At 39.8% G+C, this 22,058-nt stretch overlaps 1 protein-coding gene across 25 annotated transcripts in view; it reads right to left on the bottom strand.

Moving 5' to 3' along the window:
• The window catches only part of LOC130169216 (potassium channel subfamily T member 1-like), an 80,334-nt gene that overhangs the window by 53,196 nt on the left and 5,080 nt on the right, over positions 1–22,058 (bottom strand). For 2 of the 25 annotated variants that reach the window (XM_056375744.1, XM_056375747.1), the window contains exon 1: positions 9,506–9,932. The exons of the other annotated variants lie outside the window; for them this stretch is intronic. In XM_056375744.1, coding sequence (XP_056231719.1) covers positions 9,506–9,651 — 146 coding nt within the window. In that variant the 5' untranslated portion in view covers positions 9,652–9,932. Of the gene's footprint in view, positions 1–9,505; positions 9,933–22,058 lie in introns of those variants that run through there. 25 annotated transcript variants of the gene reach the window in all.

Below are 22,058 nucleotides of genomic sequence, written 5' to 3'. Positions count from 1 at the left end.
TTGAGCCACTCAGGATACCACCGCAGTTTATTTGCATTCACTTGCATCTTGAGTCAGAACGCAACCATTCTATAACCTTGTGGGAGAGTCAGAACAGTTTGTGCAGCAAGAAGGCCCAAGCTGCTACCTCATACCATGTTAGCTAGTTCACATTTCATTTGGAGTATCACTCAAACCTAGAACCAAGATTCTCCGTTATCCAGGTCACTGTCATCCAAGAAAAGTTGACTTAAGGGCAACTAGACAGGTGTTTCACCTCTCATCCAAAATTATCAAGTACCAAGTATAAACAACCAAGTCCAGTTTCCCTTAACTCAACTTCTCTTGGATACTCTATACATTGGTTAAATCCATTGTGATTGTCTCAGAAAATTGCATCATATCCTGTATTTGAGCAGCTGCTTCTTACTGCACAGTCATGGCCTACTGTCAAGACTTTTCCACCAAGGTTTCACTGAGTCACCTTCAAACTCCAAATGCAAGTAAATAGAAACATTTACAGATGAAATTGACAGTATTTGAGCTTGAAAGGAAATACAAAATGTATTTCAGAGCTTGGAATACACAGGGCACATGCAAGGTGAAGACTATACATTAACTTTTTTTTTTAAATGCTTCAGCTGACTTAAGAACAGATGGGACACTTAATGCAAACCACAGGGGATCAGTGGACACACCCTCTTGGTCAGTCTCAGAGGTCGTTATATTGAGATGACCAGGGAGAAAAGGGAAGTGTGTAACACTGAAGGACAAAGACAGACAGAAAGACATACTCAGATATTGACTTTAATGACAAATGGACAATTCTGATTGGTTAGTGGTCAAAGGTTAAAAACACAGCCTGATTTGATGCAGAAAAAACGGATTTGTGCACATTATGGCTATGACCTCCTTGGGAAACCATTGACTGAGGCTTATAATATTTTTTTGTACTCTACATCATGTAAATTCAGACTGTGACAGAGAATCAATAACAATATGTCTTTCTTTTAAATTTCTCTCTTTCTACTTTTTCTATTTTTACACATGTTCATTCCAAATATATATAAAATTGCTAATTAACACCAACCCAGTAATTACAGAGGCACAGGTAACACAGCACAAAGTGGACCTCTTGGCTAAGTCAGAAGTCTACAAAGCCACAGTAACATTAATTATGGCTTCCTTCCCTTTAGGTACTTCAGTTCAAGGATCCTGGTATTGAGCATGTTTACTCTCTGGTATTGTTTACCGAGACACACCGATAAAATTGAGCAATAATTAGTGTTATTAGATACAAGTTTATCCTTTTCTGCAATGGCAAGTCAAATAAGCTTTAAAAAAAGGTCAACAGAACACAACAAAAAGAAAAATTTAATTTATCCCCTGACAGAAAAGAAAGTCTAGAAAGTAATAAATAAGATGCATGAGCAGAATAGACCTCAGAGCTTTTGTATCAACAGTTCATTTTGTTTACTATCCTCCAGAAAATAGCTGCTACCTTATTCTGTACTCAACAAATTTAGTTCTGATACAGTAAAGGTTACTGATTTTGATTGATGTTGATGTTAATAGTCCATTCAATTGCAAATGATTCTTATACAATTAAAAATCTGTGGTTGGTTTGGTTTCATTTTAATGATATACTCAAGTTTGAAAATGTTAATACCCTCAACAGGGTTTTAGAATTAGTTGCCATTAAACTCAAGGACAACAATACCAGCAAGACACGCTCTGATTGAACAGTAGAATGAACGTATACTTTATTTTGAAAAATCCTGAATTTACTTGATAAGCAAGACCATATATAATGATGTCCCAAATACACTTGCCAATTAGTTTTAATCCAGTTTTGATTGTTTAAGAAGTTTTGCTTCATTTCCATTTCATATATATTATCTGCAGTCATGGTAAAAAGATATCACATGGCACACTGAGATCCTCGCCTTTCAATGTCAAGCAACATATACAACACAAGATATGCTGAAAAAGATTGAGAACTGAATTATTAATTAATTCAGTATGATGTCTGTAGTTTTTTTGTACTGTTCTTACAATTCAGAAATGTGTTTTGCTATACTATTATGCTACTAAGTCTAGTGAGTAACCTTCAAGGTCAGGCCCAAAGCACATCTAAAAATATTTCAGCATAAGTGGATGGATAAAAATATAAATTAGGTTGATATCTCTTTGATCGTTATAAAGGATCAAAGCCTGTCTATTGGTCAAAAGTGCAAAAATAAGTAAAGCTGAAGGAATATGACTAAAAAGGTCATTATTTGACAATACAGGCTGTATAGCTCAAAAGATTGACAACAACAAGGAACATCATCACCCCTCTTATGTCTTGCAAATGGACCAATGGAGTGTCCATTAAACCCAGGAAGTAGTTAGCTCACAAGACACGAGCTACACCTTTCTAGTAATTAATCAATACCCTTTCATCTGTAATCATTACAAGAAAGTTGTGGCATTCTGTTGTAACCTTCTAGTAATGTTACCAGAACAATCACCAATCACATTGCATGAAAGAGTTTCACATCTTTAAAACTCAGAATCAATTCAATATTCACTTAATTTCATTTTAGTTTGGACATGTTGTAGTGCATATAAAAAGAGAGATAAAAACGGTGAAAAAATGTTCTAATAATAGTAAAGTTGAACTGTTTTGACAGATACACAACAGACTGATGCAGTTTGATTCACTTGGTGTCAACTGGCCCTAATAAAATTTAGTTTGTAAGTAAAATGAAATGATTAGTCTGCCTATCAGGTACACTGTGCACAACAACATCAAGCTCATCTCCTCTGTTGTTGTCTCACTGTACATTTGGTGGCTATTTGACAACACTTTATTGAGCAATAAAGTTATTATCCGGCTTCTAAGAGCTTTAGCAGTGTAGAGGCTGATAAACAGAAACTCCCTTAGCCTCCATTAGCTTACAACTCATACACTATAGCACTCCGTCTCTCCCTTCCTCTGTCTTTTTTAATATAAATCTAAGAAATTGTATCCCGATGGTCATGCAAGTCAGCATTGTGATGCCCTTGAAGTCTTACACTAATTATGATACATACAACAAAGAAGAAAATTGAATCTCACCTCCGGGATCACAAGCATGAGCCGATCCACTAAGAGAACAAGTGCAAAATGACCAGCACTTTCCCAGTATGCTTTCAGTTACATTCCCTGAGAACTGCCTCAAGCACTGACTGACTGATACGAAGTGGGAGGGCCTCAGACACATACACTATCTCTGCACCAATTTCAAGGGCAAACGGGATTTGTAGTTTTCAGTCCATGTACCTGCCCCCAAAAGCTTGTCAACATTTCCCTGTATACTACGATTCCCAAACTTTTCCCTCACAAGAGGCAGCTCAAGTTCCCCTGTCCAAAAATATGACTAAGTTGGCTCTAGCATAGTAACTTAACACCTGGTTAAAAAGAAAGTCTAACCAGTTTTCCCACAACAAAATAACAAGATTACGCTTTAGCTTAATTATTCTGACCATAAACTACATGCTAAAGTACTGATCTGTACATACAGGTGGAGGAGACAAACTCATCAACACCTATGCACTTATTGTTATATACTATCTTCACAAAAAATACCCATTTCTGACTGGCTGGCAGGTGTCCTATAAAATCTTGTCATAGATCACCTCGGAGCAACAGTACCTCTGCTTCGTGCTACATCACCAGTTACAGAAACTCTACACCCAACCAGGTGTTAAAATAAATACAAGTAAGGAAAAAAAACAAGTGGAAAAATATAGATCATGATTTAAAAAAAAACTCTGGCTGTGGTACAAGTGCTAGAGAAAATAATGGACTTCCTCACCATCCATTATTTTCATATATCAGGATCCGGACACCTCATCATGTATTAGTGCTTATATCTATGTACTGGAATGGCCCTGCAACAGATATTACTATAGCTTTTCTCATATAAATTTTGCTTGGATGATATGTGTTTATTCAACTTTACAGATACTTGGCACTCTGTGGCACAAATGAAGGAATCTACTCTGCACTTAACAGTTCCATTTTATATGTGATTATTTTAACAGTCTCTCAATAGAATTTCCAGAAAAATGACTATATCATGATACATATTGATAGAAAAGAGGCTCACGGTGTTGTGTTGATGCTGTAAGCACGTGAAGGCAACTGATTGTTGGTGAGTACAGTACAAGAGATTCATCAATAAAATTATGGTCTCAGTGTTAACAGCACTCTAAAGAGCTCTCTACCAGACATATTATCAGATTGTTGTCCTCCCTTCCATTGCAATCAGCTTTCGAAGGTCTGTGATAGTGCTACTCTGCTGCACTCTGCGTAGCCGAAAGCAGTGAGCTTTTTCTGGAGCACGACTCCGATTCAGTTCAGTAGACACTGAAAGCTGTTTGTATGAGTTACCTTTGCTCAAATTGTCCCACATCCTCATGTTCTTCGAGCCTTCTAATTGATTCTCTGCTAACTGATGCTCTTAAGAAGCTGGATCGATGATTTGGCCTATGCATGTATGTACATACACGCTTGTTATGTACAACACACAGCCAAACACACAGAGTATCTCAGACAGTGTTGTAGAGACTTAATTAAAGGCCACTGGCATGCTTTCAGATGTATCCTCCTGATATCCAAGGTCTTATCAAAAGTTAATTTTGTTTAGGTGAGCGCACAGCAACCAGGGAACTCGTTATTTTCGAGCTTCAACTCTCAAGTCAACTGCTGAGAGATTTCCTCTTCCTGGTTTAATGAACGATAATGATGGACAACATGTGATTTACCCCAAGGACCACATTAAAACCCTTCATTAAACCTCGGGTGCTCAAATTTAAATGAAAGCGTAATTGTTCTGTGAAAGCAGGGTGCTATAAATAAACAGTAAGAAAAAAGGGAGGACAAATGTTTCTACCGTCATTTACAATCATAGTTCAATTGAGCAGCAATGAATTTGAAAAAAATGTAAAGTAATCTGATAGGAAACTGAGAAACAAATAATTGTCAAAAATATTCTTTCCAACTGGCATGCATTGTGAGAACGTACTAATGTGCATGAGAAAAAGATGCAAGAGAAAGAAGAATAAGGGCAGCATGAGAGAGCAGAGAGGAGGTTTGGAAAATAACATCCTGTTAGTTGACTTTATTGAGCTGCTTCTTTTATTATATATATATATATCGACACTAATCTAGTATTAATTGAAACAGTGTACATGCCCATTACTTTCCTGCTATTTCCCTAACGCCCCCGTCATTATCAATCAATTTAAATGTCAATTAAAGGAAAAACGCAAAAAAGTCAAAGCATCGGTCAAACTGTGGACAACGTACACAACCAGTATCTAAGTGAGTAGCTTTGATTTTGAGGAGGAAATGCCAACAGAAACAATAGAATGCATTAGTGATTTAGAATCAGTATGCGGTAAAAAGTTTATGCTGTATATCAGTCAATCTAATGTTCTGCTTTTTCTCAAGTTGCTCTGTTGGCCTATATCCCGAAAAAAAATCATTCTATGTAATATACTAATGTAGCCTTAACGAGAATATGGTATACAGCTCCCACTTGGCTCGAAAAATTCTGATTTATAGCACACCAACGGGCCAAACCTAATGCCCATTTTCCAAGCAGATTTTTTCACAGAGAGGCAATGTGGTGGCGAGGCTGCAGGGTGCCAAAATAAATCAGCATGAATTTATCTGTTTTGACCATATCCCGTGTTTAAAAGATGGTCCACCCCTCTGTTCCTGAAGATCCTCCAAGTCCCATTTAGTGTCTTCACTGTATTGGGATGTCAATACTGTGAAGAGAATCCTATATGCACAAACATTAAAGGGGATCCCCAGATGCTTTAAATTATGCAGAAATATATTCTTCAGAGGCTGTGTTGTAGCTACAATGGGCCAGATTATTGATTCTCTCGCTCCTCCCTCCACATCCTCTCATTCTCAACTCAAATGCTCGACACAAATCCCACGTTGATCGCATCTTACACCCTACAAAGCTCTCTGACTCCTGACTACATCCTGTCGTCCTGCAGGAGACATTCAGGGGCTGTGTAGACTTAAGATATAAAATATCAAGTTTTGTCCTTCCTGATAGAAAGTAATGGGACAGGAGGACAATCGAAGGCAAACATTTACTCATTCATTTTTAGATATAAGAGCTTCTTCTCGAGGGTGGCAAATGGTGGATGGTGGTCCTAGTCTGGTTACCCAGGGCAACTGGCCAACTGATGCATTAGGTTTCACAGCTTCAGCCATTCGCAGATATTGTGTATTTGATCCCAATACAAACAGGCACTTCAATAAAGCCACAGTCGATATTGTTAAATTTCTCAAAACTGATTGGAAGTCTATATTCTCTTCCTCCAGCCTGTTCAGATCAGTTTGCCAGCTTTTTTAAGTCTAAGATTTTGGTCGCTCTAAGAGTTCTGAAGTCATCACTACAACCACCTGGAGTACACCCAGCAACACCACGAGCTTCATCATCTCCACCATCGCACGTCATAGCTCATGCTCATTATTCACTGTCAGTGTCACTAATATTTAATATCATTGCAGCTGCAGCCATGTCACTGCTGTCTTTGCCCCTTTTATCATCATTTAATCTAATGTCAGCATCATCCCTATACCCTGTTTTCATAGCCACTGTTTGAATTTGTGCAGATTGTGTGCTAAAATTTACTATAATTATGATTATTAATGATATTTATCAATACAATTTGCTGGCATTACTACTTTTATCAGTAGGAGCACTACAGTTGCCATTACATTACTATTGCTGTTACTGCCACTACTATCACTATTATTAATATTGCTATCATTGCACGTTCTTGTTCTTTTCCTCTGTGCTCTCTCTTGCTCTCTTTCTCTCTCTCTCTCCCCCAACCCAACTGGTCGAGGCAGATGGCCACCCACCCCAAGTCCGATTCTGCTTGAGGTTTCTGCCTCTTAAAAAGGACCGCCACTGTTGCCTAGCGCTTTCTCTTGGTGGGAATTGTTGGGTCTTTGTAAATAATATTATAAAGAGAAGGTCTAAACCTGCTCTATTTGGAAAGTGCCTTGAGATAACTTATGTTGTGAATTGGCTCTATACAAATAAAAATTGACTTGAATTTTTGAAGCATTATTTTTTTTTTATACATTTTGCCATTATCAGACAGTCGACATTGGAGAAGAAGATGGGAAACATGGGGTGAGAGGGGGATGACATGCAACACAAGTCCTTGGCTAGAACTGAACCATGGACAGACATTGTAACTGTTACCATTCGTTTTTTTTGATAGCAGTGACAATCAGCTGCCCCATCCATGTCAACCTTTAAACCTCTCTCCATCATCGCTGTGATTACATTTATCATTATTAGTAGAATTTAGTGTTTTGTTATTTGCTCTATAAATCATGCTCACCATATACACCCTGCACATCCATCCATAGATCCTACTGGTTGACAGAAACCATATTGTTCGGTCATGAAAAGCTTAAATCTAATTCCTCTTTAGAACTGACATGAAGATCAAAGTCAGCAGTTGAGTATAGATAACTCAATATCATCTTTACTGGAGTCATCATCATTTCTTGCATCCTTAGCTGAACAGCTTCAGTGTTTGCAATTCTTGTTTGCGTAATGAAAAGAGTGAGCACATCGCTCCGAGCTAAGCTGTCATTTCCAAACAAAGATCATTATAATCAAAAACATCAGAAGGTTTAGCAGGAAGAACAACAACATTTGAGAAGTGCAAACTTAATAGGTGCTGGAGATGAAAGACATAGTTCAAAATGGGTGAACCCGGCAAACCACTGGCACTGCAAAGTTCACATTCATTAGCAAAAAGTGCAGAAATAAACACAATGCATTTCCTTGAGGGGGTAATTATAAAACAACAAGAAAAAACAAATGGAAATATGTCTTCCTGAGTTAATGTCATCTCAAGCTTCAAACCCTGTGCAAAGAATTCCTGACCCATCTTTAAGCCCAATCCACATGCATTCTTTGGACCTGGGATAACACTGCCAACTCCGTAACACACCATGACATCCTTCCAGGTCTGTCATGCAAAATGCAGCAGCTGAGCTAGAGACATTTTCGCTCCGAGGGAAAGCTCTCCAGAGTATGTATTGAGTTTACTGGAGTTGTTTCAGTCGACTGAAAAACATTCAAAAGTACTGAAGTACTGGTGGACTTGTATCACTGAACATTTCTCAGTTGGTCTTTATTATTGATGGGAAATTATAGTTTCTAGTGAAGGAGGGATGGCTAGAGTTTTATTAATATTTGAAGAGATTTCATACAGTCGAAACTTCATGGTTCTGGCTTGAGTGATGTTCCAAAGAGTATTATACTGCAATTTTTGCATCACATATAATGATCTTTACCATTTTTGACAACACTAACATTCTTTATGGAATATATGTGTTTCTGTTTCAATGTTGTTTGTTGGGTTATCAAATGTAAAAAATAAAAATCACAGAAGTATTACACAATAAATGTTATTGCAGATTTTCCATATTTCAGTAAACAGATTGCAGATTTCTGATCACAAACATACCCAGAACTGTCAATGCCCTCAAGTTAATATCAACATCCAGGAGAAATATGTGCTGTAAATATTGTAGAGACAGAACACACTGCACCACCAGAACATTGGCTGTGCAGTTGTATCTGAAACACTGCCAAACCAACCCCATATAACCTGCAGATGAGAGTGCCAATCTGAAGCTCTCAAGTTCTATTGTCTCTCTATGAAAAAAAAACATGTCTCCCTCAGTTGTTACAGGTTCAGCCCATTTCACACAAACCACAATCTAATTTGTCTACCAAATGGCAGGAGTGAGTGTCCTCACAGTGGAGGCTTATGTAGAGAGGTGCAGACATGTGCTGAAATATAACATGTAGGTTTATCAAAATATGGAAGTAAGTCAACATAATCCCTCATGGTTTGCATTTTATTTCTGTCCATCAATCTGGTTGTATCGTATCAAAAATAACTTCACCCTTTCAAAGCAGTGTTATGGGATTTCTTCCTACCTTATAAAAACATCAGGATTCATAAAACTGTAATGGGAATGCAGCATGCACTGAATTATGTAATCACTATACACTGCAGCCATAAAATGAATCTCTGTGATGCTGAGAGAGAAATGATTGACGGCAGAAGCGTTTGCATTCATTCAGCTACAGTATCTGTCATGAAACTGACTCATAAATAGACGCACTGGTCGCGTTAATGTTCAACCCCAATAGGGAGAATATAGCATCCGGTGCGTAACGATTATGTCACTCACATTCCTATAAATTTCCATGGGAAATATCATGGTACGGATGAATAGATTTAATGGTAATGGGATATTGATCGCGGCGTAACTTTTGCGTAAGGATAATTACGAGCCAAGTTAACCTACTAGGAAGACTTTATGCACCATGCGCTCGCAGCATCATGTTATAACGCAGATGCTGCATGTGTGCAAGCGAGCTGCATTCAGAAACATGCCACTTTGGTGCCGATCTGCGGCAGCTACCTTTGGCCGGCATCGCTCCCAAAAGAGCCCATGGTCCGGAGAGGGCTGGCGGGGTTGACCCAGGTGGGCTCTGGGGTTTTCTGTACATCGGTCTTGACGTCTGGGTCGATCTCCGAGGGCGAGGGCGTCAGCTTTGCACCTGCCATGGTTCTCCTGCCTCCCTAGAGTTACCTCCAGCAGAGAGCGGCCAATATGTTTCCTACTCCTGGCGTCAGCACAGGCTCAGTCAGCGACCGACGCCGCCGGAAAACCGCATCCCCGTTTCACTGGTGCTGCACGAAGGCGGAGGGAGAGCGTCTCCCTCTCTGCCGCATCACGGGCTCCTCAGACACACTGAGGGCAGCATCGGCTTGTCTCCTGGTTATGGAGCGCTCCTCCATCCCTGATGGAAATGTGATGTTCCCTTGCGTCTGTAAGATTCACACGTCGTCACGATGTAACGTCAATGGCTTGGCCAACCCAACGGGCTCCCAAACCATCTTACATAACTAACGTGGTCAAATAAAATTATCCTCTTTCCCTTTGATCACAGAAACGTGCCAATCATTCACCTTCATCATGTCCATCAGTGCATCCTCTGATCTTCATTTCTAGAAGATGGTTTCTGAAGATTTAGATGCTTCTGAAATCCCAAATTTTATTCTCATTAAAGCTTATTGATCTTAGTAATTGAAAGGCTGCTGAATGGAAGATGGAACCATGCCAATCAAACTCCTCACTATCTAGAGATCTTCATTATTCAGCTTCTTTCAGCTGTTGTTAGTTTTGACTGCGGACAAAGGGCAAAGAATAATGGCAAACCACAGATAAATGAGCAGGTGGCCTAGACAAACACTCCACAATCAGTCCGGTTCGCATGGAAACACACACACCTGGAGTACACCTTACATGAGAAATAATATTAGAGTGTCAGTTCATTTCAAAAGGCCAGAAAGTTCTGCTTTTTAGACTTTTTATCTCATTACAAGTTGGGTTTTCTTTAATGGGTAGTCATGTGTTGTTACAACAATACACTGATAATGAAAATTAATTATGTATCATTCAGTCATATAATAACAAAGCTCCTTTACTGAGGAGATAGTGCACATTTAAAAATCTGAGTCAATTTGCAACAAGTCAAAGCAGAGATACACACTGACACATGCAGACAATTGTATAAAATTCAACATATAAACATGTGTTTTGAGTTGATCTAGTTTGTGACTTTGAGGAGTTTGTTTCAGAGCTCGCAGACCCACAAAGCAAACACAAGATGTTGTCTAGATTTAAAGGACAGCCACACTGTGACAAAGTGTCCTTCACTTTGACTTATTCATTGTCATGGAGAATTGAGCTTACCACAGCACACATTAGACAAAGAGCAGGGAAAGGTCCTGCACATGGGACCAGACTGCCACAGCACTAACACATCAGAGTCAGTTAGACTTTCAGTGATATTCATTATCCATGGTCCATTTGTTTTCTCATCTATCCGACTTACATGTGCTTGGACTGAAACGTAGAATAAACTGGAGCACCTTAATGAAACATGAACATCACAGAGGCGGAATCGTGAACAACACCTCCCTGTGTGAGGGAAGAGCGTGAAACTACTGAGCCACTGTGCCTCCCACATTTGCTGTAACACCAAGAAGTCAGAAGTTCACAAGCATTTAAGAACTTTATGATAATTACTGAATTGTAACCTGAGGTGGGGGAGGGGCGTGTTACTAGCCTAGCAGGTGATTTTCAAATTATCAGCCTGGACGCTGATTGTACAGCCGTTCAGGTACACAAGGCAGGAGACGATGAATGGAGTTTTCCCTGTGACCTTGTTCAGACTTGGCATTAACATCCATCTCAGGTGATCCCATCACAAGCAGACACCAAATACTTGATTGACAAACATATGACTTTCACACTTTTAACAATGATTCAAATTTACATCTAATTTTCTAAAGATTAAGATTTTCTAAAGATTAGGTTGGCGTAGTTTTGTGCCCGACATGGATTCAGAACATCTTCTCATCTCTGGATCATCATCATGATCTTAATGCCCTGTTTACAGTCATGTGTTCATACGATGCTGTTCATCTCTAATGTAGCCAGAGGAGCCACATGAGCTGAAGCCTCGCTTGTAATGAATTTAGGAAACACATAATGCACTCCACATTCATTTCACATGGCATTTTAGGTTCAGCCTTCAGGAAACGCATTAAATTATCTGTCGATAGTAACCTTGGGATTAGAGAGAGAGGGGTGGGGCCGTGGATAGAGGCTAGATAGAGTGTTTAATCCACAGCTAGATAGGAAAAACTGGGAGGTGAAAGAAAAAAAAAATCTCTTCTTTTTCCTTAACAGCTGATATAAACATACATGTGAGCAAGCCACTTAATCATGATTCTGTTCCTGTGAAGAGGCTTTGTGGTGCCTAGTATAAAATGGACTGCCTGATTAGGTCTGATTAGCCTTGAGATGTCAGTGTGTGCAACGACGGTATTTAGTATACAACATTGATATTAATGTTATGTGTTACATACAAGTACCAAGTCAACTTCCTCTGCATATTCCACCTCCACTCCTATCCTAATTGCCAAACAACATTATCCAGCAATTAAAGCTGTAATGTATTTATGAAAGTATGCTGCTAGATGAGCATTGTGGTATTATTTAATCATGACAGCAAACAAATGGAGACTGTGTCTGTGCTCTAAGTGCCTGTCGGTGGGTGGACTGGTTTCGATTGATTCCAAGGAAAGAGTCAAAGTCATGAAAAACAGAAAGAAATGAATGGATTGAGGAAAAATATCAAGATGTGCCAGAGAATGAGAAGAGAGGGGGTAGGAGATGGAGACACGTTCTTCAGCAGCAGGAACAGGAGCAGAAGGACAGATGTGAGCACAGAGACACTATGTGGTGAAGTAGAGAACTGCACAGTGTGAGTCGTGCCAACAGCAATACTGTAAAAACATACTGTACAAGGAGCAGGCATCAGGCAGTGCTGGCTAAATTTATTTTATATCTAATGACACAGATGGCAGTATAGCTCCAGGGTTTATCTCTCGTGAGGTCGTACTGCAGTATCCTTGAACAAGCTGCTCAAACTCTTCACAGGCTTCAGGTGCATCGCAGAAGCTGGTAGAACCTGCAACCCAACCAGAGGAGCATAGGATCCATTATGCTCAAATGAAGCAAGCAGAAAACTACATTTAATATAGGTGCCAGAGAGAGTTCTGAAATGACTATTAGCCCACCTAATGGCCTCAGATTCACACAGAATATTCACATACATGATGTCAGACCCAAGTTATGGTAGCATATCCCTGATGTAACAAACATAAAGAGAGCGGTGAAGCCTATTTAAATGGAAGAGGAATCAGATTCTGCAGGATGAGTTACTTCCTGCCACTGAGATGAAAAAGAGCAGAAAAAAAGGAAACTGAGTTTTGGGGACAGAGCTGATAAATGCCACACCATGTTCTACCATGGTGACACAGGTGTCACATTTTAAGTTGTACAGTTGCAGAAAAGAAATGGGAGCAATAAGGGATTACTCATTTGTTCATGATGTCGGATTAAAAAAAAACAAACAAAAAAAAAAACAGCAGTAATTAATAAGATTTCTTCCAGCTGCCAGGTTTGATTTGAGAGCTGCATAAAAAAAATGACAGATTTCCTTATTATCATGACTTGAATTTGTAGGCCACATTCTGCCTGTGCAGAATACCAAAGGCGATGATGGACCAGATAGTTTAGTAATACATTTTTAGTGAGCGACCAGGCCTCTGTCTAAAGCATCAAAATCATTTGGTGCGCTTCGGCTCCATGCTGCAGATGGGTGTTGAGAGCTGTAATAATACTTCCACTGTCAAAACATATTAAGGCAGTGAGCTAGTGCTGCTGTGGGCGAGCTGTCTGCCTGTGCACAGCATAGCCAGAGAGGGGGAAGAAGTCTAGCCAGTGCCACTGGCAGGCTCACACACAGGAGTGTACGCATGCACTGGAGCACCGCATTCAGAGGGAAGCTTTTGCTCGCCGACTGCTGGTTTGCCAAAGGCTTTTTCGTGCAAAGAGGTTCAACTACCCATTTATTGGTCATAACCTTATGTGCTCTTCCAAAAACGAAGATGTCTGGGAAGGTTCACTTGTGTAAAATTGAGTGTGCCAGAGCCAATGGTTCATTTGGAAAAAAAAAAAAAAAGAGATTATTAAATTATGTCTTTTTATATCTTAAATGTGAAAAGATCAGACTCCCTGTTGAAGAAGAAACAAATACTACCTCAGCTTGTGCAGATATATGTGCAGCATTTACTCACCCTCTATGCCTGCTATTTTGTTTGTTTTCTTTTTCGACATACAGCTACAATTTCCAATTTAAACCTCTGAAAATATGCAGGCACTTTTATTAGGCCACATTACTAACAAATAGGCCATGTTCAACAGTTTCATGAATAAAACAAATGCTCCCAGCATGATGGTGCGCCAAAAAGCAGCGATGATGCTGTTCTCATTTGCATGAAATGGGAGAATCAGCTCATGTGTTTGTGGATGTAACTAGAAATTTATTTTTCTTATTTTAAAGTAGGTGAACAACTGCAAAAAAATTCATAAGTGATAGTAGCAGAAACTTTTCATCTTCTTCAGTAATAACTCACAGCCTAGTCTGTATTGATCCTTGTATGGGGAACTGTTTGAGTGATGGCCTCCTCACTTGCCATCTCCCAAAAAGTTGAGATATAGTTTTCTGTCATAAATCAGGGAGACTCACTTGGATCAATTTCAGTGTTTTTTTGCCACTATATATTTTATCATTTGACTCACAGTACAAACATACATGTATATCAGACTAATGAATTTCAATGTTATTTTTAAACTCAAAGTCATAAGATATGTGGTTATATGACCAAGTAATAAAATGTATGTCCCTGGGATGTCATGCATCTTTTAAGACCAGGAATACACAAAGTTACACTATATCAACACACTGATATTATATCACTGCAGTATACTATATTATATATATATATATATATATATATATATACATATACACACACACACACACACACACAAACACACACACAAACACACACAAACACACAAAAACACACACAGCCCAGTTCTACTTTTAAGGAATTTCACAGCCTCAGGGACAAGAGCCAAGAGCCAGCAACACTTGCAGCTGATACGAGTGGAGTGTACTATGCAAACTGTATGTCTTTTCCAAACATATACAAAAAGGTATACACAGACAGCAAGCATTTAGAAATTAGCCATTTTTCATTATTCGTGGAAAGCAGGAATGACAAAGATTCTATTTAAAAGAACAGAGAGATAATTGCTAGATGGTGTCTAAGTAAACAGGCAGTAGGTGAGAGAAAAAAAACAAAAAACATCACTAGAGCGGCAGGCAGTCGAGTCATTTTCTCTGGGCTCATTACTAAAATAATGCTGCAAATCCGTGATCAGTGAACCATAACAGCAATATTGATTATGAAACGTTTTCCTGATTGTCTTGACCAGGCAAAAATCAAGCAGGCAAATAAGTACAGCACCAAAGATTAAATCTCCTCATAATTTATTCTACATAAAAACCAGTATGAGACATTCATGAGCCATAATTGATTAGTATTTCAGATTATTCTAGTCAAGGCAAAAACTGTGCAAACTGTTTACAAAACCAAGCACATACTTTGACTCTAATGTAGCTTTGAGATTTGGCCCTCATGCATTTGATTGAATCTCTTTGAACTAGTGGAAGTAGGCTACTTGTGTTCTGTGATTCCTGGATAATCCTCTATGTGATGCTGCATGTCTCACACACACCCACAACACCGGAAACCCCTCTACAGGGCTGACATCCTCATCAAATTGTCTCCATCATCACAGCTGTTTATTAAAGTCTGACGAGCGAACTGCACCGATGCTAATTAAGTTGGCAAGACAAACCACGGGAGCTAAACAGCAAATGCGTCAGAGATTTCCAGGCATAAAGATGCAATGGCCCAGAAGAGGAAGACATTCTGAGGGGTGAAGGAAATCCTGTTTTTCTCTCAGGAACCACCCGCCCCCCCCGATCATTTTCTCTTTGCAGTCTACCTCTAATCGTCTTTCCCAATTGAGATATCCCTGTGAGAATGTGTGCTCAGCCACTGTAATGATTTCATATGAAGACCAATAAAAGCCCTTTAGCAAAGCTGTGCGCTTTCATTTTTTTCATCTTAAGCATGTGTGCCACTTTCAATAATACCTCCGCTGTGTTAAAGGGAAATAAATCTGAGCAGAAATTGCTGAAATGGAGCCCTGTTCAAATTGAGCTTTTCAGGAATGCAATGCCTGTCGCATGTCATTTTTCTCTCTCTCTCTCTCTCTCTCTCTCACACTTTCACTGTTTACATGGTCACATTCCAGGTTCTGCTCACTGGCTGCACAAATCCTTTGGACAAACTTGCCTCCATAGATTATGATAAAATAGACAGAATGTGGATAACATGTTTGGGGCCTCATTGTGACACTAAGAGTAATCCTTAAACTGACAGCACGTCAGAGACACACAGTCACTCTGTTGCTGATGAGAACAAGTCTAGCAGCCCTCAAGTGTCGCCCACTCACTCTGCTGATGGTGGTGACTAATGTCACCTATGGTCTAAATTGCAAACTCTGGTTGCTAAGTGGAACCGGTAACAACACTCGTACTTTCAAGCACATAAGATGTTTAGGAGAGATGATGTCGGGAAACTTTGTGGTCACAACTTGAGATGTGAAGAACTGTTATCATTACTAAATTTAATGATTTTCACTTCATGGAATTGTGGTCCAGAAACAGGTCTTTGTGCATGTCAACCTCCATGCAACTAAAGATGCACTAAATCCTTTCCCAGAACAGCCAATGTCCAGTTTTATCTTATCAACCATAGCTGGGCAAAGCAAGCTTGCTAACTAGCATACCGCCTACAATAATAATCAAGCGTTACCTCCAAAGGAAAGGAGCACATCATTAGTCAACTACATTAGTTTGAGGGTTTATAGATGACATTAAAAAAACCTGTCACCTGTCCTGCTCTTTATTGTATTTGAGGAAGTTTACACTCAAGAAACCCCAGCCACTGTTACAGGTATACATTTGCCAAACTCACTGAAAAACTCACCTTTTCTCATAAGGCTAAAAGTGAAAAGATACTGACATGTATAATTTTCTCCTTAGTGTACCCATAATTCTAGGACTAGCTCTACACTGCAATGTGTATGAGCAATGCTCATTCTTCATGTAGCATAACATAAGTCATCAGCTAGTGAGGATGTTGACTTTTTGCCCGGGACTATGTAACTTTAGAGCCTCAGACTTTTGGCACAAAAAAAATGATGTAGACATCAGGTGCATATTTACGGCTACTTTTAAAAGGATTGTTGTTTTAAAACAAGTCATCTGTAGACAGCGTTTTCAACCAAAGCATGGAGCTAATGTCTGCCAGCAACATTATCGTGTGTTGACATTAACAGAAATTTGTAGGACCATACCATAAACTTCATCATCATGATACATTTCCACTTATACACACACACACACACACAACACCTAAATATCTTTAGTTGTTGTTATATAAAAAAATGTATGTGTCTTGTTGACACTGCTCAGCATTACTGCATTGATCAGATAAATGAGAACTGCCATTCTAAATCTGAAATGAGCGGGAATTTGGAATTGAGCCTGAAGTGTGAACAAAGCATGAGAGCACTCAACTGTTAGTCCTTCATGACTTATTAAACCTAATCGTCCTCATCATCTTCACATCATCAGCCTCTTTTCTCTCTGGTCCTTTCCCCTCCTTCTTCCCTCCTATCTGTCATCTATTTCATCTTCCTCATTCCCTCCCTCTGGGTTTCTGAGTTCCTTCTGCTCGTCACCTCCCGCTTTGTCTTTGTTCCCTATCTTATTATCAGCCTCCTGAACTCGCTCAGATAGAAATCATCCAGGCATCAAATCCCAGCAGTCACTTCTGCCACAGAATCAGTGCAAACAAACAGCTGCTGCCAGCATCAGTGCACATTTACTGTCTTCTGACACTTTATTCCCTTTGGAGCTTGGTCCTGTAATATCTATCTATCTATCTATCTATCTATAAGAGGTCTCCAAGAGATGAAACCCCTCTCTTCATATGAAAACATCACATTTTCTGATTTACCATAAAATATATTGACAGAGGATCCCAGGAAAATTCAACAACTTGGGTTATGAAACATATCAGAATCAATGTTGATCAACTCAGAAGTTTATACATCAAGCTGTCATAATGGATTTTCACAGCAAGATGACTGAATGATCCATGACTGCGCCTAGCTGTTGCTCGACATCGGAACATGCATCAGTGCTGGGTCACCACTCCAAGTGTCATTATTTGACTCACAAGGAAGTGCTAAGAGTTGATTTAGTGACCAATTAACATCTCAGTCAACATTACTCCCATCAGCATGCTGCCTTGATTAGAGGAGAAAAAAAGGCCCAGGAAACAAGATTAGACACGCACAGAGACGATGGATGGAACCAATTTTCTCCCTGCTGCTCTTTCTGTTTTCAACCCTGTCGGCATGTACAAAAGTGTTTTTGTGGCTTGTTTCTATTTCTGACGTTGACTGAGGCTGGCCCCCCTCTGCTGGCTGACAAACTGAGAAGCAAACCCACGTACACACACTCGGATGTATAATCAGACACTCACAGGCACACACACACCAGAGTGTCCACACTGAGAAAACATACACGAACACCTGCAGAGACAATACTCTCTCTCTCACACACTCACACACACAAACACACACACACACACACACACACACACCCTTGTCAGACCCATGACTTCAGCGTGATTGTTCCTCTTCAGCTCCCACACAGCCAAGCTGTCATTACATACCTCTGACACCCAACCCTGGAGATAATGACAGTCCAGGAAGAAACCCCCACCCCCCCACCCCCTCCTGCTCTCCTCACAAGCACACTGTACGCCCACATCCACAAAGAGATGAACTGATACACAAGGACACACATACAAACATCACAAAAGGGCTTATTGCCCTGCCTTGACACCGTTGGAGTGACACACATTGAAAACCTTGCATTTGCCCACAGACATAAAAACAAACCAATTAATCCACACTGACATGCCAGATTTCGGAACATTATGACGTCACTAGAGCCAAGTAGGGTTAAGAAACACAACTGAACAGACAAATTATAAACAAAACGCCCAGTTCAACAATATTATCTAATCAAAACTGGCTTACAATGACAATTACTGGTAGACTATAAATTTGTCAGCTGGCAGGAATTTGGAACATTACCCTTCAAGCACATTGTTCCAAAAATCTCTACTTGGCCGTCACAAGCAAGAAACTGTTGGGAAGAACTGTATTAGACCTTTTTGGGCAATGCTGCAAATCAATGAGTGGGACAACTTTATGGTGATATGGGATTTTTACATTAATTTCATAAAGTAGGATTTCTTTTGCTAGATTACAACATCACTGTCTGGTTATTTACACTATCAACAGCTCCAAAAGTGATTTCCCATTGAATTCACAATATGACAGTATACTAAATATACATACGTTGAGGCACCACCTATTCATTTTTGATAGTGAAAACACAAAGATGTGAGTTAGTTGGGCAGCCATAAACATATGTTTTTTGCAGAGCTACTTCCTGATTCAAATGTGGCATTGTGTACCTGTCTTGTTTGTGCACAGACACATTTTTCTAATGCAGTGGACAGCAGTAACGATACTGGTCACTAGGTTAAACCATCTTTGTAACAAGATGTTTGTGCATCTGAATGCTGTTGTTGCCACACCCCTCTATCAATGTATTACGTTTAGTGAATTATCAGGGCGGGGGGGGGGGGGGGGGGGGGGGGTTTGTTCTGGCTCTCCCTCTAGGGGTTAATTTGTTTTGAGGGTTTACACTCGACAAAGCATCAGCACAGGAAATAATCAACATCACAACCATGAGCATGCAGAAAGTCATCAACCACGAAATAGAGTGTCCCCAAAGCCCAGTGACACCGTCTGCTTCCATCTCCACTCCAGAGCTCAGAAACTAGCAATTTCTGTCCAGTGACAGAAGACACTGTCAACAGTGGTGTTTTCTTCTTATTTAGTCATTTCCTAACATACACACTGTACAGATGTGTGTATGAGTGTGTGTGTGTGAAAAGCTGCTATTTACAGTATTTACAGTCTGTGTTTGTTATGGCAGGGTCTGGGAATTATCTAGCTCTGTTACAAGACCTAGCATGCGGACGGACGGACACACACACACACACACACACACACACACACACGTGTTGGTAACCCAGCAACAAGCCCTAATTACCCTTTGCAATTGAATAGTGATCAAGAAAACTATTCACAGGAGACCCACTGGATGAAACAGGCACACAAAACATACACTTACTCTTACACACATACATGATCTACGCATCCAAGATCCAGATCAAGCCTGAATGCCATACTTCAGCATCTCAAGGTCGTCATGACAAAGCCTACATGTCATTGTCTATTAAAAGATAAGCCTAATGCTACTGTACGTTGACTGTATTTGCATGTAATTAATATGTAGTGTAATCTTTACCACGAACGAGTGTTACTTAAAATCTCTTTGGCTCAAACCATTTGTTATCCTTTATGTCAACAGTGCTGACAAAACAGGCATGTAGCCAAAAAAACAAAGCCAAAGCATCTGTAGTTGAATACCGAAAAATCACTACATACGTTGGGAAGGCACACAGAGACCAATGTGTGGAGAGAAATGGTCAAATACTGGACCACTGTAAATGTTATGTGTGGACAAAAGGCCTCACATTGATATAAAACATACTGACAGCATTGTACTGCAGGGAGCCAGGGAGACGGAGGAGAGTTAACAGAAGAAAAAAAAAAAGAGGGAGAGTCTATGGTGGCAAAACAGATTCTCATATTTATTTCATATTTTGTCATTTTTGGTTTAAGGTAACTTTTCACCTATGATGATATTCATTTTTTATTCATACGATACAGATCAATGAGCTAATCACGACACACAAAAAAGGCATCCAATTAAGGTTATCGACTCTTTGCATGAAGCATAGCTGCTGCTGACAACCAGCAGCCTGGGTTTGAGAGATAACATACACAGTGTGCTCACAGTCAGATTCAACTATTGATAAAATTATAAATCAGTGGTATTGTTACAGGCACAACCAGGTGTGCAAATCTACAAGACAAAAAAGACAGCCTCTTGGTAATGGTGCATCGATGATGATATAAGAATCAGAATTTACACATCGACAAAATGAGGGCTCTAAAATGAAGCAGAGGTTCCATTTTGGATATCTCAAAACCTCAGAAAAATCAAACAGCAACTACAGTATCTGCACAGCAAGATAAAACAAGGTATCTCAAATTTCTTGCATGAAATGGCCCGTTCAGTGGAGATGAGACCTCTGCCCTCTCTTTTTCCAGCTTCTTTAATAAGAACTAAGCTAACCTCTCTCCTTAAGGCAAGGTACTTGCCTGATTTTAAATCAACCATCTCTGATATGTCAAACACCCTCAGGCCACAGGCAGCTGCCAATATTAATGGACTACAACGGTTTACAGCAGTCTTAAGAAGATCCTTTAACAAACAGCAAACTGGATTTAACAGTGTAATAAAGTTCAAGTAATGAGTCTCATGGTAACTTTGAAATTTAAAGTTACTGATAAAGCAATGGGAGGACTATAAAACAGTACTCTCCATGTGCCAATGCTGCTAGCCTGAGAGAGAGAGAGAGAGAGAGAGAGAGAGAGAGAGAGAGAGAGAGAGAGAGAGAGAGAGAGAGAGAGAGAGAGAGAGAGAGCTGCATTTCAGCACCATGGAGAGCTCCACAGTATTCAGCTGTGGCTGACTCTCAGTTACTTCTTCCCGTCTTGGGCAGCAAACAGCATCCATTGGTCTGCTTCTGCAACCGCAACAACAACTGAGCTCTTCAGAGACTCCCAAACACTCAAGCATTTTAATGACTGTTACAACAGTCAAGGGCCAAGGGAGGGGCTATTTCATGCTTAGCTCAAAGCAAGAGGAAAATGCAATCTCAAATTTACTTCAACACTACTTGATGTACTTTGCTTTTCTATGCTAATTTCAGTGTGTTTTTCTTGTTTCTGTGGATAACTGTCCATCTTTGTGTCAATAACTTTGAATCAGAGAGGAAAGACTTGTTTTTAAAGTGACTTTGAACCAATGTGACACTTAGAGTAGTAAGACACAGTCATCATTGAAGAGGCAGGGATACCCATTTCCCTGTTGGCAGTAGTTCATATAGTCAACAAGCGCAATACAGCCATAAAGTCTGCATGAGGAGCAAGACTCTTACTTTTTCTCTAGAAAACCTCTTGCTCCACTGTTTCTATTTCCATTGCAATATCCACCTACACATCAAACCAACAGCTAAGTCCTGCCACATTCTCTAGGGGGCTGTTGTGAAAAGCCACTCTGGGCAATGCAGAAAAACAGTAACTGAAGTAGAAGTAGATGAGGCAGCTTGGGGGAAAGCAATGTAGTCTG

The sequence above is a fragment of the Seriola aureovittata genome, chromosome 5 (assembly GCF_021018895.1).
Source record: "Seriola aureovittata isolate HTS-2021-v1 ecotype China chromosome 5, ASM2101889v1, whole genome shotgun sequence".
In the NCBI taxonomy this organism is placed as follows: Eukaryota; Metazoa; Chordata; class Actinopteri; order Carangiformes; family Carangidae; genus Seriola; species Seriola aureovittata.
Note: the sequence above shows the minus strand (reverse complement) of the source record. Positions and strands in the feature narration are given on the sequence as shown.